Source organism: Euleptes europaea, chromosome 2 (assembly GCF_029931775.1).
Source record: "Euleptes europaea isolate rEulEur1 chromosome 2, rEulEur1.hap1, whole genome shotgun sequence".
Classification (NCBI taxonomy): Eukaryota; Metazoa; Chordata; class Lepidosauria; order Squamata; family Sphaerodactylidae; genus Euleptes; species Euleptes europaea.
Window position 1 is genome coordinate 8,720,958 of NC_079313.1, and position 17,927 is coordinate 8,738,884.

A 17,927-nucleotide genomic window follows, 5' to 3' on the forward strand; every position below is an offset into this window, starting at 1 on the left:
AGGAAGTCGTGCTGCTGCACATTACATCAAACAGTACCAAGCTCTATTTTCTGCACGCACACATACCCTGCACACAAAAGCAGCGTTTGCTGCCCCAAGCACACCACAAGCGGCAAGAAGAGAGCGCCCCCCCCTCCAAAAAAAAATACAGCTTGGGATCTAATTGGCATGCAGACCGGACCGGTGGGTTGCTGAAAGAGCTTTGGATTCAAAGCAACGTACAAGAACACAAAAGTGTTTTTCTCTCGCTCAAGCATGCACTCCATTCAACAGAGAGTTTGCTCACTTCCAAGAAAAACAAATGAAAAACAAACTTTGGACCAGCATTAAAGAGATCGTGAACACCCAAATTACACTGTTGTTAGTGTCTGAAACAATAGATGTTTGGTTCCTCTGCTTTGAGAAACAAACAAAACCATATGTATTTACGCTCATCTTAAGGGGCGTCCTCCACTCCCCCACCAAAATCTAACTTCCCCTTCTTCCCCTCCAATCTTCAAGCAAGACTGAACACCTGACAGCATTTTTCTCTTTGTGGGCTAGGAGCCTATGCATGATTACTTGGAGACAAGCAACGTTAAAAAGTCCACAGGAATTTTCTCTCCAGAAACATGCCAAGGCTCAAAAGGCCGAGAGCCGGTCCTTTCCGGACAAGCAACCCCAGTAATGTTACCTCCCTTGTGCCCAGAGGGCTGGAAGAGGAGTTTTCCCCTTTCAGTGCTACCAACACAGGCAGAGATGCAGTGCCCCTGCTGATCACCAGTGAACCGGATCTTCCTCAGCTGTCGCTCACTGGTGCAGTACCAAAGAGATGTCCCTGGCGTCTTCCGTCTGTCTTCACTCTCTCTCAAACACTCATTGCTTTCCTAATTTTTTTTTAAAGGTAAAACCTGGCTTTTTCTCTCTTGGCACCCCACAAAAGCGAAGATAATTTTTCATGCTCCTCAATCAGGACGAGCAAACATGCTGAATCTTGGTTTCTTAAAAAACAACAACACAACAACAGCCCAGTGTGTGTACACACACACATGAATATGTAATGTTAACACTGTTCTCTGTTTGAAGCCAGGGGCTCCCGCTGCTTGTGTAGACGGGAGAACTGGACGAGGTTTACCACTTTACAACCCCCTCACTGGAACGAGACTTTAAAAAAAAAATGTTTGGCAGTTTTCCTGTCCCGCCTCCCCCAAATAACGTCCGCTAACGTTCACATTCAGGTGTTTTAATAAGCATCTCCAAGGTCTTCTGAACAGACTGACATAGCGTTCCCCCCCCCCAACCCTCCCCCAGACGACGACCTCAGGCTCCATGCACATTGAGTTAGTGGTTTTCTCCCCCCCCGCCCCCCCCAACAGAGTCTCTCGGTGGGCTTTACCGTATCCGGGTGAAGAGGTTAAGGACTGAAACAGACTCCTAGGATCGGGAGAAAAAGAGAAGAAAGCTGTGAGACACCTGTTTCCGCCCACCAGGCCTGCAGCCTCCATGCGATTAGCCCTTGAATCAAGAAGCCAGAAGCAGAGGGAGGGCAGAAAAGGAAGTTCGACCCTTGGCAGCTTCACACTACACTCTTCAACCTTCATGAGATCGACCACCCTAGCCAGCGTGGTGTAGTAGTTAAGAGCAGTGGTTTGGAGCAGTGGACTCTGATCTGGAGAACCCGGTTTGATTCCCCACTCCTCCACATGGGCGGCGGAGGCTGATCTGGTGAACCGGGTTGGTTTCCCCACCCCTCCACATGAAGCCAGCTGGGGGACCTTGGGCTAGTCACAGTTCTCTTAGAGCTCTCAGCCTCACCTACCTCACCAGGTGTCTGTTGTGGAGAGGGGAAGGGAAGGTGACTGTATATTTTCCTAATATCCAGCCGGTACCTTTCCACCCTCAATTTAAACCCCTTATTGTGAATCCTATCCTCTGCTGCCAACAGCTCCCTGCCCTTCTCTAAGCGACAGCCCTTCAAATACTTAAAGAGAGCAATCATGTCCCCTCTCAACCTCCTCTTCTCCAGACTGAACATTCCCAAGTCCCTCAGCCTTTCCTTGTAGGGCTTGGTCTTCAGGCCCCTGACCGTCCTCGCCGCTCTCCTCTGCACCCGCTCCATTCTGTCCACACCCTTTTTGGAGCGAGGCCTCCAGATCTGCACACAATACTCCAGGTGTGCACTGCATTGGACAGGCCGCATCTGGAGTTCAGGGCAGACTGGCCTTCCTGGACAGGCAGCTAAGCAGCATCCGGAGAAGACAACCCGAAGCCCTTTCACCCCCTGCCAAGCGACTCGTCTAGGGCGCGTTCTGTGCCCACCTGTCTCCAGACCGGCACCCTTCTCTCTCAGCCTTCCGGGCCTTCTGAATTAAAAGCCGAGGCACATTTCCTCTCGCTCTGAGTAGGAAGGCATTTGGGCACAGCTTCTATGGCACACTGTGTTATAATGCCAGGCTAAGTTTCAAGCAGAAGTGTTTGTTTAGTTGTAGACTGTAAAAGGAGGATCATTCATTCATTCATTCTCCAAGGTCACCCACTCGCTGGACAGCCAGAGTGGTGTAGTGGTTAAGAGCGGTGGTTTGGAGCGGTGGACTCTGATACTGGAGAACCAGGTTGGATTCCCCACTCCTCCACGTGAGCGGCGGAGGCTAATCTGGTGAACTGGATTGGTTTCCCCACTCCTACACATGAAGCCAGCTGGGTGAACTTGGGCTAGTCACAGCTCTCTTAGAGCTCTCTCAGCCCCACCTACCTCACAGGGTGTCTGATGTGGGGAGGGGAAGGTGATTGTAAGCCGGTTTGAGTCTCCCTTAAGTAGTAGAGAAAGTCAGCATATAAAAACCAACTCTTCTTCTACGTCCATTGTTTGTACTATAGGTGTGGTCCCAAACTTTTCAGGCCACCACCCCCTTGGTTCCACAAACTCATCACCAGCACCCCCTACCCTATCCAACAACACAGTTGAAGGGGCCCACCTCTAGCACCCCCCCCCTGCTGCCCCCTTGCCTCTGAGTGCACCCTTAGGTAATCCCAGGGGGTGGTACTACCCACTTTGGGAACCACTGTCTTACAGCAACTCATACAGAGACACGGCAAATGACCTCCTCCAACAGGTTTTCTGCACTGGGTGCGACTGGATCAGCCACATCAGCGCAGAGACAACGCAAAATTTACTTGACTCTAGAAGGTACTGGAATTTTTAAGAGTTTGTGCATGTAGCACGATACTTGACAGGCGCGTTTTACCTTGGTTGAGCGGGTTTTGCTGAAGACGTTCCAAAACCTCAGCGTCTCATCCCCAGCGCCTGTTACAATGGCCTCTCCGTCGGGTGACATCGCCTAGAAGAGAAGAAGAGGCCGGAGAGGAAAGACATGAACAGAAGCCGAGGTGGGGAGAGAGGTGAAGGGAGCACTTACTAAATTTTACCTTGTTTTTTTACTGTTGAAAGTTAAAGGAGAAAGTGCCAAAGCAGGATTACATCTGAACTTCAAGAAGACAAAAATAATGACTAAAGGGGAATGACTCAACTTTAAGGTTGACAATGAGGAAATTGAAATTGTTTAAGACTTTCTATTCCTTGGCTCCATAATCAACCCAAAGGGAGACTGCAGCCAGGAAATCAGAGGAGACTGAGAAGGGTGGCCATGAAGGAGCTAGAAAAGATTCTTAAGTGTAAGAATGTGTCACTGGCAACCAAGATCAAGTTAATTCATGCCATCGTATTCCCTATTACTATGTACGGGTGTGAAAGCTGGACAATGGAGAAAGCTGATAGGAAGAAAGTAGATTCCTTTGAAATGTGGTGTTGGAGAAGTGTGTTACAGATACCATGGACTGCCAAAAAAAAATCAAGCCTGAACTGACCCTAGAAGCTAAAATGACTAAACTGAGGCTGTTGTACTTGGTCACATTATGAGAAGACAAGAGTCACTGGAAAAGACAGTCATGCTAGGAAAAGTTGAAGGCAGCAGGAAAAGAGGAAGGCTCAACAAGAGATGGATGGACTCTATAAAGGAAGCAACGGCCCTCAATTTGCAGGATCTGAGAAAGGCTGTTAAGGATTGGACATTTTGGAGGACATTGATTCATAGGGTCGCCATGAGTCGGAAATGACTTGACGGCACTTAATACACACACACCTTGCTTTGCAGCCCCAATCTGGCTCCCGAAGTAGAGCCGAATTCAACGCACTCAGCTAATGCAAGATGGTTTAATAACCTTAACGTAAAAGGTTTTGTCTCTTTAGTAAAATATGTGGAGAGCTACTTAGTCCCCAAAGGGTTCCCCCATAGGGCATCTCCCCTCTGAAAGGAGGACTCCATCTCTTCTCTCGGGATGTCCCTGCTGGGGAAGGAGGGAGCTCTTGAGACACAGAACTGGAGTGGGAGAGGAGGTAAGATTCTTACCAGGTAGAGGACTCTGTACGAGTGCCCGGTCAGCTTTGCCACCTGAGTCAAGGACGGGTATTTCCAGACGAGGATTTGGTTCTGTGAGTAGCCATGGGTGCTCACCTGCCAAGGAAAATGGATGCGAACATCGTGAGACAGGTGAGTTCTACCCTAGTGGTGATGTGTAGTTGCCTCAGTAATCCCGCTCAATACAAGAGGAACTGTGGGTTCAGGCATTTGGTGCATGTGCTTGGCTGAGGAGCCAAAGGGGCGAAGCTACCATCTGCGGGATTATGACTGAACGCCTCTAAGTCAGGATCCCCCCCTAAATGTAACAATACCACAGTGCCAAGGACGAAGAAGCAGAATCAGAAAGATTCCCCCTGAAGAAGCTCAACGCGAAATGCTTTGGGAGTTACAAAACGTATTAAAGTAGCATTTCCCTTGCACCAATTCTATCTTCGCCTTCATTCTCTGAGCGTAGAGCAGGAGTCTCCACCATGCTACCTGTGAGGGCCAGGCCGCTGGCCAACACCTTTCCTGGCGCCTGCCAAGTGTTTTTTAGAAAGTGGGCAGGGTCAGGTGGGGCTTTTGCCCAGCAGAGATTCTGACTGGCTGTGTAGATTTTTAAAAATGTAGCTTTGGCGGCAGCGGCTGCCCCAGCACAAGGATCCTGGCTGTGGGACTGAGGTTAAAGCTACGGCAGCCATTTTTTAGCTGAGCCCACCACCCTATGGCAGAATCCCAAAGGTGCCTGCAGGCTCAATAAGGCTGGGGACCCCTAGTGCAAAGCAGAGACCCCCCCTCCCCTCCCCAACTCTGCGCTCAAGATCCCGGAGAGCCACTGCCAGCCAAATAAGCTGACCACTGGTTTGGCACTGTATCAGACTGGCTCTTCCCTTTACATTAATTACAGTTTTCCTCCACCGCACTCACAGGGAGCCAAAGTTTGGACCCCGGTCTAAACCCCCTGGGTTGTGCCACATGGCCTCCCTTGCTCAAGAGGAGGCAGGCTGGAGGCTCCCCTCCCTCTTCCAGGACAATCTAACTGGCAGCACCCGCCCCCCCGCCCCCGGGTTAGTACCCCCCCCCCCCCGTACCAGCTCGTTGGCATGCTTGGACCAGGCGAGGTTGCAGACTTGCGACCCGGTGTCTATGCACTGCAGCGGCTGCCCCGTCAGCGTGTTCCAGAAGCGTATGCAGCGGTCGGCCGTCCCGCCCCCCGAGGCCAGCAGCCCGTGCTGGTGGGGGGACCAGGCGATGGCTTTGACGGCCGCCAGGTGCTCCGTGTACTGCTGGACGGGGCTCAGGCTGGAGTGGTTCCAGACGAGGAGCTGGGGGGGTGGGAAAAGAAACGTGCGGCCCGGTGAACACCTCTCGGGCTTGGAGCCCTGGGGCTTGGGGGGAGCAACACAGCCTCCGCTGTCCTAACGATGAGAGATGCCTCCTCACCAAAGAAGAAAAGGAGCCCTGGACTGGAGCCACTTGGGAGGCAGCAGTGGCTTTTTAAAAATAATTTTTTATTAAAGAAAAGGTTAAGGTGAGAGCATGTGACTGGCCCACAATCGCCCAATTGTGGGAACCAACATGGTGTAGTGGTTAAGAGCGGTGGACTCTGATCTGGAAAACCAGGTTTGATTCCCCCACTCCTCCACTTGAGTGGCGGACGCTAATCTGGCGGACTGGCTTGGTTTCCCCACTCCTCCAAATGAAGCCAGCTGGGTGACCTTGGGCTAGTCACAGCTCTCTTAGAGCTCTCTCAGCTCCACCTACCTCACAGGGTGTCTGTTGTGGGGAGGGGAAGGGAAGGTGATTGTAAGCTGGTTTTGAGTCTTCCTCAAGTGGTAGAGAAAGTCGGCATACAAAAACCAACTCTTCTTCTTCAATGAGCTTCCATGGCAGAGCGGGGATTCGAACCTGGGTCTCCCAGATCCTAGGCTGACATCCTGGCTGCTATAGGGCAATGGCTCTCTCATCCAGTAACCTTAGCTTTCTCATCCCAGATCAGATCCTGGAGGAAATACTTTTTTTTTTTTAAACTTCAACCAACCTGGAAAGTCAATAAAAGCACAACCGAGGCCTCTCAGCGGCACCCCCAAAACAATAATTAAGTGGGAGACCAGGACTGGAACAGGATCTCTGTTCATCTTCTCTTCTCCTTAACTGGCCTGCTCACCACTCATCGAAGTACTGCCCCTGCCCAAAGCCATTCCAGGAGCGGCACCCCTCCCAAATTGCCAGGGACACAAACACCCTTTTCAAGGAGGTTCCCCCCTCTCACTGTCATGAGGGTCAGTCCTCACTTGGCCCCTCTTTCCCGATTCTACATGAACAAATACATGAGAAATTGGGGAAGGGGTGAAACACAAGGCCTACACCCCCCCCAGCACACTTGGAACCGCGTTCTGCTTTCGTCGCCGCACCTTATTGTCGTTGCCGCCAGATGCCAGCAACTGATGGTCTGTGGACCACTTCAGGCCGCACACTTCCTGCCTGTGACCCTGGAGGCGCCGCTCGGATTGCAAGGGGGGCGTTCTGATGTCTCGCTGGAGGATCATCCTGTCCCGGCTGCCTGAGGAAAGCTGGTCCGCGTTCCAAGCCAAGGCTCCTGGGAACGGCAAGAGAGCCAAAGTGAACTTCCCACTTCTGTGTTAGCGGGCGGGCGCCAACAGAAATATAAACCGATGAGCAGGAAGGGCTAGCCAGCCATTGGTACAACCTCTCCCCTCAGCCCGACGCCATTGGTTGAGTTGCTGTGAGGTCAGAGAGGTGCTCACAAACGTCAAAACAATGGAAAGGCAAACTGCCGGCTGCAGAATGTTGCAAACTGCTGAGAAATCACACAAAGGGGTGTCACTTTGACTGGGCAAGATTTGGGTGTGTGGAGGGGAATTGATACCATACAACAGAATTCAGACAGAGCTTCAGAGAGTGTTCTGTTAGGACAAAATTGGTTTCTCCCCTGCCCCGTTTTTTGGGAAATCTAGAAGGACTCCCTACCATTACAGCAGGATTTACCTATTCGTTAATAAAATTAAGCCCCAGGAGATTAGCAGATGAACTGCATTGGGATAACTGATTTTTGTTTCTGTGTCTTATGGGAAGGGGCCGTGGCTCAGTGGTAGAGCATCTGCATGACATGCTGAAGGTCCCAGGTTTGATCCCCAACATCTTCAGTTAAAGGGACCAGGCAAGTAGGTGATGTGAAAGACCTCTGCCTGAGACCCTGGAGAGCCGCTGCTGGTCTGAGTAGACAATACTAACTTTGATGGACCAAATTCAGTATGAGGCAGCTTCATGTGTGTTCACGTGTGGAACCAAAAGTGATTATTAGATCAGCCTCCTGGTGGAATCCACTTTCTTCAGGACCCACAAGGATGGCCTGGATTCTGCACTTCTCAGATCTCATGGGATAACCATGGAAATATGAAGGGGGAATCAAAACTGAATAGCCTAAAATAATTCCAAATAGGGTTGCATTCAACATAAAAACTCCACTGACCCACTTAATGCAACCACACAGAGAATTCTTTCAGCCCCACATAATTCACTCAGCAATTGAAAGTAATTTTTTTCAGACTTTCATCAATTGTACAAGCAACTGAGTTTCTTGGGGGTTCTACTTCCTTCTGCCAGTGTTTGCTTCTCCTTTTGGGGGTGCCTCAGGGACAGCCAACGGGTTGCTCCGCCCACCTTCCTTACCCACTCGAGCTGTGTGTCCTTCCAACATGGAGAGCTTCTTCCCTGCTGCAGCGTCCCAGATCTGTACAAAGCCCTTGTGAGTCCCGACAGCCACCAAGTTGCCCTAGGAAGGAAGTGAGAAATTCACAGGTATGATCTGCTGAGCCTCAAGGGCACTTGAGAAGATGTGAAAACCATCTTGGCTCCAAGTGCAGCCTTCCGCTCCCTTTTAAGGCATTTAAGAAAACTTCTACGCATACCTTTATCTAGTTTTCCCAAGTTTGGGCATATGGGGTTGGCCATAAGCCTTGGGTCCTTGGGCAGTGTACCCGCCCCACACAACAGCATAATGGAGCATGACTCTCTCCTGCTCCTTTTAGCACCATTGATGATGGGTCTGAAAGGCATTTGAAGGAGCTGGGGCTCCACTTCTTCCCCCAGCACCCCTCCCATCACACTATGGCAGACTGCTTCACAGGCCCACTCCTCTGTCCCATGAGCCTCTAGGGCAATTGCCCATCGCCCAGTCCTTCTCCTCAGGCACTCCTTCCATCTCACGATTTGCAATCCTTTAGCGAAGAGAGGAGGGAGGTGCAATTGGCTCCGCCTTCCATGGTAGCCATGCTAGAGCGGTGCTCAGCAACCCCTCTCAAAATCCCAAAGATGCCAGAGACCCAAAAAGGTCAGGGACCCGTTTTATAGAAATCAGCAGAGAGACTCCCCAAAGGCTAATTACCCAGCAGGCTCTGGGCCTCTAGCTCTTAGCTCTATGCCCCCTAAAAGCAGCATACTGACCCGCTCCGACCACCCAACGGAGGTCACAGAATCTCCTTCCACGGACAGGTCACACAGCCGGGTCACCTCAAGAGGAAGAGAACGAAGAGGCAGACTTTTATTTCCAAAAAACTCAATATACCATTTTCCTATTACGAATAACTACCCCAGTTAGGAGGCAATTAAAATTAAATTGCAAAGACTTTATATTAAAAACAGTGCTCGCGCATTTCAAACTCCACCCTAAATTTTTCACTTTGGAAGGCTCGTCAGTGCAGAAAGGCATCTGAATCCATTCAAACGGCACAGTAAATACAGAAGCTCAGATTCAATATGAGTCTTGGAAGGCTTGAAGAGAGGAGTGGACATGTTCATGGAGGATGGGGCTATCCATGGCTACTAGTCAAATTGGATAATAGCCATGATGCATCCCTATTCTCTCCAGTATTAGGGGAGCATCCGTTATACTAGGTGCTGAGGAACACAGGCAGGATAATGCTGTTGTCGTCATCTTGTTTGTGGGGTTCCTAGAGGCACCTGGTCGGCCACTGCGTGAACAGACTGCTGGACTTGATGGGCCTTGCTCTGATCCAGCATAGCCTTTCTTATGTTCTAAGATGTATTAAAGAAATATTGCAATCTTTGTTTGCAGTATCTGTTTATTGACTCAATAATAACTCTCCCCAATAAATGCAGGAAGATGTATTGGAAGGACAACTATGGTCTCAATCGTTTTTTTATGATAAATTATTACATGTGTTAACACATTCCGAGCTTTTCCCAGGGCAGCGTGCGAGGAATGCTGTACTGAAGACTGTATGTAAAAAAGGAAGCCCTTGGAAGTCCAGTGACCTTTGGCCAGTTGTTCTCTCATCCATAACATCGGTGTGAGGACAAAACACCAGAGGGAGGAACTGGGTATGTACCGTATATACTCGAGTATAAGCCGAGTTTTTAGCCATGATTTTTGGCTTAAAAAACTCACCTCGGCTTATACTCGGGTCAATACGGTAATTCGCCTGCCGGGCCCTCTCCCAGCGCGCTCCCGCCAGCCAGCTGATGGGCGGGCTGTCCCGCCTTCTCCCCCCACCCCACCCCACCTTTTGCGCGATTTGCACGATTGCGCCTTCTGCGCGGCGGTTTCTTCACTCCGCACCCCACCCCACCTCGCCTTCTGCTGGGCGGCAGCGGTTTCTTCCCCCCCCCCCACCTCACCCGGGCCGGTCCTCCCGCTTGCCAGCTGACCCTGCGGGGCCTCCTGCGCGCCACCGCCACCTGCGCGCCTGGAGCCCGGTCAGGTACGCCTGCGGGGGGGGGGGTGTTTTTCCCCCTTGGCTTATACATGGGTGCCTAATTTTTCCCCATTTTTGGGGTGAAATTAGGCACCTCGGCTTATACTCGGGTCAGCTTATACCCGAGTATATACGGTATTTTTTATTTGGGACATTTTTAGGCCACCTCTTCAGAATCCTGCTCAAGGTGGCCTACATTTATATTCGTTATTCAAAAATGCAAGGCGCGAGCAAGGACCATTCCTCCAACATGAATTCGCCACGAAAGGGGCATCTTTATCCGTTAGATGCTTTGGGAAAGTCATTTGCTGACTGCTGCTCTGCCGTACATGAAGGCTCTCAGAGGGCTTTTGAATTCAGACTCGAGTGCTCTGAGCATTCCTCTCGAATGCACTGGCAGGTACCTGCTGCCAACTTTCATAATGAGAAGAGTTGAAGAAGAAGAGTTGGCTTTTATATCCCGCTGTTCCTCTACATTTAAGGAGTCTCAAAGCGGCTTACAATCACCTTCCCTCCCCACAAGACACCTCGTGAGGTAGGTGGGGCTGAGTGTGTTCGGAGAGAACTGTGACTAACCCAAGGTCACCCAGCAGGCTTCATGTGGAGCAGCGGGGAATCAAACCCGGTTCTCCAGATCAGAGTCCGCCACTCATGTGGAAGAGTGGAGAATCAAACCCAGTTCTCCAGAATAAGAGTCTGGCACTCTTTAACCACTACACCACGTTGGCATCTAAAGGACCACCTCTGATGAACGTACGTGGCCACTACAGTCATCTCTGGAGGACCTGCTGGTGGCAACCCAAGAGAGGGTCTTCTCAGAAGTGCCACCAAAATTCTGGAACTCTCTCCCCAGAGATATTCGCTTGTCTCCGTCGGTTGCCATCTTCCACCGGTGGGTGAAGACTTTTTCCTTCTGTCTGGCATTCCCTCACTGAACCCCTTCCTGCTTAATGTTTTAACTGTTTTTTTTTTAATCTGGTCTTAATGATGTGCGATTTTAGGCCGGTTTTAATGGTTTTTACCACGTGACGCTATTATGCGTTTTAATCGGTTAGCCACCTCAGTGGCCCTTAATAAGGGCAGAAAGGCTGGGTACATTTTTATAAAATAAGTAAGTAAATAAAACACACTATGGTGGAGAAAATTCATACAACTGCACTCCACATGCTGCGTGGCTAACCTCAGAGCCCCACAGCTGACCCAATCTATTTCACAGGGTTGTCGTCAGACGAGAGGTATACACACTGCCACAAGTTCACAAAGGGGTGAAAAAAAATAGTGAATTTTAAAAAACAGCATAACAGAGCCAGAGGATAGATCTCAGAGGAGGAAAGCTACTGGGTCTTGCAAACTGCTTGGAGGAGAGGGAGGAGGAGTCTCACCTGGCTGGTACAGGCACTCCAGAGGTAGACACATGTCCCGAGGCCAACGCTGAGGACATTGAGGGACGACCAGTCCACCAGGTTTAAGTAGAAGTCATCCTGCAGCTCTGGAGCATCCAGGACCTTGAATGGAATCTTTGAGATCTTCCGGGTAGGCTTTCGAGGGGACCTTAGCAACTTTTGGCTAGGGATGAGGAAGAGATGCCAAGGGGGATGAGTGTCAGTATCACTCTCCTTTAAAAAAGCCCCCCCCCCGTTTTTACCCATGAGGCACTGTTCTTTGTGCATGCCTCTGGATGAGTCTCTGAAACAGAAACTCATGCAGACACATAATATTCAGTCCCCCCACGGTTATCCCTACAAAACTCCAGAGTATGACAGTATGCTTCCACTTTCCACTAATACAAAGAAAACTGGTTTATTTTAATATCTGTGGGTCAACATGTACTGATGCTTCTTACAGAAAGAGATTAATGGCTTTTCTCAGGGCAACCAATGGTAGTCAGTGTTTTGGTTATCGTAGCACCGACTAAATGGAAGATGGGGCAGGATAGCATCCCTTACGGCGCCAGATTTGGGACCAGCACCCCCACCCCACCCATAATCAATCACCATATAGAAGTGACCTAGCTGGGGAGGGAAACTTGGATACAAGGTCCTTGAGGAAATAGCCCCCCCCCCAGCCTCACACTGTATTAATCCCCCCCGCCCCGGGTTGGTAGCCTAACCTTTTGTTGCTGACGGGGGAGAGCGAGTATGGCGAGACCTCGTTTCCGTCGTCTGGGCTTGAGCGCTTTGTGGTCAGAGAGTACTAGAGGACAAGAAGGGAGGGCATGTGTGTGAAAAAAGGTTTGCATGGAATCTTCTGGAACAAGCAGATGACCGAGAGTGTCACGGGTCACAAGGGGCAGGCGAGGCCGCCAAGCCCAGGGAGCGGCTTTCTATTGCCTACGCCCCTTATAAAAGAGCAGGCAAGGAGAGCCACATCCGAGCGTATCGATAAGACCGAGCGCCCCCTCGGCAACTTCCCATCACTTCCCAGGAGAGAATGGACACCTGCACGTACAACCTGCCCCCCTCCCTCTTCTTAGCACATCATGGTCTCCACTCACCCCACAGAACGGGCCAGAAAAGGAGACCCCATAGCTGCGCCAGACCAAGCAAGCAGATTCCTCAGCCCAAGGCCCATTTCCCCTGTAGACACCTCCTTATTCATCCTCCCTACCGTGAAAAGACTCTTTTTCTCGGGCGTGGAGGGCTGCAGCCGCCGGTCCTCTGTCTGGGGGTCCTGCACTTTCTCAATGCCAGCTCCAAGGAGCTCGTTCTTCAGCAACGCGGAATAGGCAAGGCCATCTGCAAAGACAGGAGAGGGGGGAAACAAAATCTTGAAAGCTTCTTGGAAAATGTTTCATTGTTTGGCATTAAGTATCTGAATGGGGTCTCGAGCGGCAAAGATGCAGGTCCGAGGTGGCATCTTCCCCAAACCCAACTTGCCATGGACTAATCCCCTGGGTCAACTCCACCTCTCGACGCTTACAGACATGCATGAGCAAAAGACAGCTACCTTTGCCATTGTCTGACGTGGCATCTTTTGCTTTCCTGTTCTGACTCGGAGACTTCTCATTTTCCTGGAGGAGCAGAGAGATTAACAGTAACCCAGTAGTTTCCAAAAAACCTTCAGCCTGCAGGGAATCCTGATCGCACCTCGTTTGTCCACTGATGAACACCTACGCGCCTGCCACAGAAACCCAGCACCCTGCTGAAGATGTGGGGCACTTCCTGGAATGCATACCCATGCCACACTGTCCATGCCTGTTCTGGAACCAAGACTGCAACGGAGAGCACACCCATTTGCTGCAAATGGGTGAGCTTTGCAGGTGGAAAAAAATATCAGTGTTAAGGAGCAGGCTCTTTTAGAGAATAAAACTAACCTTCTGTTTCTCATCTTCTCACTGAGAAGCCACCATTAAACTTCCAAAAAGCTTAAGGAGGAAGAAGAGGAGGAAGAGGTTTTTTTTATATGCCGACTTTCTCTACCACTTAAGGAAGAATCAAACCGGCTTTCTATCATCTTCCCTTCCCCTCCCCACAAAAGAAACACTGTGACTAACCCAAGGTCACCCAGCTGGTTTCATGTGTTGGAGTGGGGAAACCAACCCGTTTCACCAGATGAGAGTCTGCCGCTCATGGGGAGTGGGGAAATCAAACCTGGTTCTCCAGATTGGAGTCCACCGCTCCTCACCAATACAATGTGCTGGCTCTGGACTGTACTCTGGAAGCTACTTCGCTGACCAACCACTTCAGCTATGGGTAAAATTAACCCACTCTCCTAAGAGCAAGGGGTCTCACGGGCTACACTGCATTAAGTGATGGCAAAGGGAACCAAAAGCAAGGAGAAGAGACGCAGGACAAGAGGTGGCCAAGAACTGGAGACTACAGCAATGCCGAGTGAAAAGAAAATATATATAAGTCTTTGTATAAATACTGAAATACCCAACCAGGCATGTGTATATGTTGTAAATTCTATTCCCAATTACTCAAACATTACTAGGTTGATACCTGCACACATAGTATTTAGGAGACTTATACTAACCAGTATTACAACAAGAACCTATTATACCAGATGTTTGAGTAACTGGGAATAGAATTTACAACATATACACATGCCTGGTTGGGTTTGAACTGTTTGTATTTGTATTCATTAATGTATTTCTGTAAATGCGTGCAGGCTTAACAAAGGGTTTTAATTAACCACTGATGAAGGCCCCATAGGCCAAAACGCATTTGGTTACAGTTATCAAACTCAGGAAATGCCATTGTGCTATTTTAATGCTTTTAAATAATTTTAACTTTTACATAGCGCTTCTAATAAATTATACTTTCAGTATTTATACATAGACTTATATATATTTTCTTTTCACCCAACCTTGGGTACCCAGCTTCTGTTTTTAGGTTGGGTTTTATTCCCCTCCTTTTTTTCTTCGACTACAGCAACGCCGCCAAGCTTCCTGCGAAGGCAACGTCTTTCCCCCAAACTCTCCAGCCGCTCCTTCTTGCTTCCCGGGCACACTCCTTCTCCCCGCAGCCGTTCAACGGTGCTCACATTTATCCTGTGGAAGCTGATGCTCCAGTTGGCCCCAGCTCTGGAGGGAATGAACCGGTCGCCGTGCTTACTAGGGGAGGAGACGGGAGAATTGGAAGGGGTCAGGGTCCTCCTCATGTCTGCTACCTGAAAAGTGAAGGAAAAACCACACGTGTACAGTGAAATACCAGGGAGAAAAACATTAGGGTTATTTCCACGTTACTGTATTTTTTCCCCTCAAACCTACATCCAACATTGTGTGAAAAAGAATAAAAATTGTATAGATTAATTAGACAGATTAATATGGGATAAAGAGAACCTTGTGTACATTTCACAGCTAGACAAGGAAAGCTCTTTCCATGTCCAGTATAAATTACGGAAATTCAGTACATCTGCATAAAATTGTTGTATTATTTTGTGTCATCGACCAACATGGCAATTAAAAAAGTAACACAAGGCTGATCTTTCCCTGAGGAGATAACAATCTTAATTTTGACAAGAAGGGAGAGAAAAATTATAGCCCGGTCCACAGACATGAATGCTTTATCCAAAAGAAGTAAGTGAAGCATAGTTTGTGACCAAGAATGAGAGGGGAAACAATTTGGAAAATCCATGTATCTTCCACCCAACTCTCTTCTTCCCAGGATCCTATAACCTTTCAGAAATTTGAACAGACTAATTTCCCTTTTTCCTTGTCTGACTCTCAGTCGCTCTCCACAAAACCATTTATTATATCTAGTTCCAATGCAAAGATCTTTAGGGACAATTCTGGCCAACTTAGATCAAAGTACTGTGATCAAGAAAGTGCTATTTCTCCTTGCAGACATGGAGCCAGCTGTCTCTTACAAAGTCACCCTTTCTTGCTCTAGTAGCAAAGAAAATTTGGGCCAAGTTGGCCCAATGTAGTAAACATTGAACTGCAAATCCCACGGACAGGAGGTTCATACCACAAAATCTTAATTTCAGTTTCTCTTTAGTTTTGCTGATTATTATAAAGAGTGTTAGTCAAATTCTAGTTAGTTTGTCAGATTCTAGATCATTCTGAATAACCTTTAAGTGTTCTTTGCATAGTATTTTACAAATTTTGGTGGTTCTGAGAAGCATGCTTCTTTCAGTTATTATTAATGCTTGTTACTCAGACTTATTATGTTTTTAGATTAATTTTGTAATGGCCTTTGGCCATACGCAATAAATTTGAACCAGTGAACCTGTGTGAACAATCCATGCCTTCTGTGGCACGCTCAGTCATCATTAGGCTGCTCTACCCCCTCTTTGGATAATCTACACAGACATCTTTTCTCCACATCTGGAGAGCAGAGACCTCAAGCTCATTTGTGGCTGCCTCCGCCCACCCTCGGGCGCTGCTTTCATTATCTGTACAGTGACCACTTTATTATTAGGAATTATCATCACAGCCACTATTCCCCCGCCCTCCCCGCAGTAGCCATTCCACCTGGTCGCTTATGGAAGTTATCCTGTTTTCTGAGTTTCCCCATTTTCTTCTTCCGCATCCTTCCTTCCTTGTGTGCCACTGTGCCTGTTAACACTTCAAACCACTGTAAGAAGGAACCATGTTGTCCATACACAACCCCATGTGCGCACTGAGCGATAATTTATGACTCACGCAAGGCATCATGTTCTCATTCTGGATGTTGATCTGGCGAAGGAGGCGTCTTTCGTAGTCTTGGTCCATGGTGGAGAAGGACGGAGGGGAGAGCCGAGACACCTTACCACAGCCTCACCACCTTGTGTACATGGAGCTCCGGATGTAACCAGCTGCTACCAAAAAATAACAGTTTGAGCAAGGGTTAGGCAAACCGGGCAGCCAAACGTTTCCAGCTCTTAACCATGAGGTGAAGGAAGCAGATTTAGGCAAAGGCCAAAAGGCAATTTTCTACCAGATCAGTGCCGTGAAGAACTCAGAAGCCCAAATGTCTAAGAATACAGGACCCTGCATCCTGCCCCCGCCTGCAAAATACAAAATGGAGGCCAACGGATTATGAACATTCTGCACCAAGAAGAGCAGGATCCTACAGCCCGATGTAAAATTACCCAAACTAGAATGGTGATCGTAATGTGAGTTACTTCAGTCTAAGCCCGCTTATTTCAATGGCCATAGACTGGAGTAACTCGACATAGGATTGCGCTGTTAGTCTGCTTCCATCGGTCACAGGGAGGAGGGGTATGTTCCCCCCACACCAACCACCAGCAGTCTTCTTCAGGAAGCCAAAGGTCTAACAGCTTGACTTTCTCTTATTGCAATGCAAGACCGAGGCACTACGGAGGCTGAATTCTATGACCATTGCCACATCAGGGTTGTCCCTAAAATTTTATTTGCCATTTCCCAAACCCACCATTCAAAAAACAGCCCCAAGTTTAAAAAATGCCTAGGTTACTACACTAAATAAACAGTTTAAAACTACACAAATACTGAAATGCAAAAACATTTGCTAAAAGAAGAGCCTCAGTACAATCTTCACTAAACACTGATTGTTAACTGAACACACCTGTTTTGAAAATGAACTACAAATTACACAAAGATGGAACTCCAATACACAAAATGCATAAGCATTAACAAATTACAGAACATTTTTGAAGCTACGCTAAAAATTATATAAAATAAATTTCAATGAACATTCTTTGTAAAAGCAGCTTAACGGAAGCCACAATAGGAAACTAGTTGTGAAATTGCAATTAAAAAATCAACTTAGAAATTCAGAGTACAAATATTCTTCTTAAAAAGATTAAATAACAATATACAGCTATCGTTTCTTCAGTTTTCTCTTTTTGCTTTTTGGCTCCCTTTGATTCTGATCACTTTTTTTTTTTCATTTTGGCTTTTTTTTTTTAAAGCATTTTCAAGGTGTTTAATTTCTCCCTCAAGTTCCTTCCTTTTTTCTTCAGAGTTTCTTTCTTCCTGCTGCTTATGGTGTTTAGCCTCTAAGTCAGTGATGGCGAACCTTTTATAGACCGAGTGCCCAAACTGCAACCCAAAACCCACTTATTTATCGCAAAGTGCTAACACAGCAATTTAACCTGAATACTGAGGTTTTAGTTTAGAAAAAACAACTCATACATTAATTAATTAATGACATTAATTTGTCCAATCCCCTCTTAAAGGCATCTAGGCTAGATGCCATCACCACATCCTGTGGCAAGGAGTTCCACAGGTTAGTTACATGCTGGGTATGTGGGTGTTCCTCTTCTAGTAGGGGATTTAACTGAAAGGTGGGAGGCGCCGCACAGCCCATGCTGTGGCCCGAGCACTCTGCTCCCCTCCAGCTATGCCACACTGTGAGCTATGCTCCCCTCCAACCCCACCACGGGAATCACCACCACAGACTCAACA

At 48.4% G+C, this 17,927-nt stretch overlaps 1 protein-coding gene across 1 annotated transcript; it reads right to left on the reverse strand.

Annotated features, from left to right (window-relative positions):
* Positions 1-1,307: 1,307 nt before the first annotated feature.
* Positions 1,308-16,285, reverse strand: FZR1 (fizzy and cell division cycle 20 related 1). Its single transcript, XM_056844243.1, has 13 exons — positions 16,203-16,285; positions 14,600-14,725; positions 13,061-13,124; positions 12,722-12,849; positions 12,225-12,307; positions 11,497-11,680; positions 8,844-8,909; positions 8,070-8,172; positions 6,791-6,975; positions 5,468-5,701; positions 4,386-4,490; positions 3,225-3,317; positions 1,308-1,413 (listed from the first exon to the last, which is right to left on the reverse strand). Exons 1-13 carry the CDS (start codon positions 16,269-16,271, stop codon positions 1,372-1,374), a joined length of 1,482 nt encoding a protein of 493 aa, XP_056700221.1. The 5' UTR covers positions 16,272-16,285; the 3' UTR covers positions 1,308-1,371.
* Positions 16,286-17,927: the final 1,642 nt, after the last annotated feature.

Coding starts and splice junctions, on each gene's coding strand:
- FZR1 (XM_056844243.1), bottom strand. CDS start 16,271: ATGGACCAAGACTACGAAAGACGCCTCCTTCGCCAGATCAACATCCAG. Junction 13,125..14,599: donor TCAGCTTCCACAGGATAAAT/GTGAGCACCGTT, acceptor CTGCTCCTCCAG/GAAAATGAGAAGTCTCCGAG. Junction 8,173..8,843: donor CCGTTGGGTGGTCGGAGCGG/GTCAGTATGCTG, acceptor CTTCCTTCCTAG/GGCAACTTGGTGGCTGTCGG.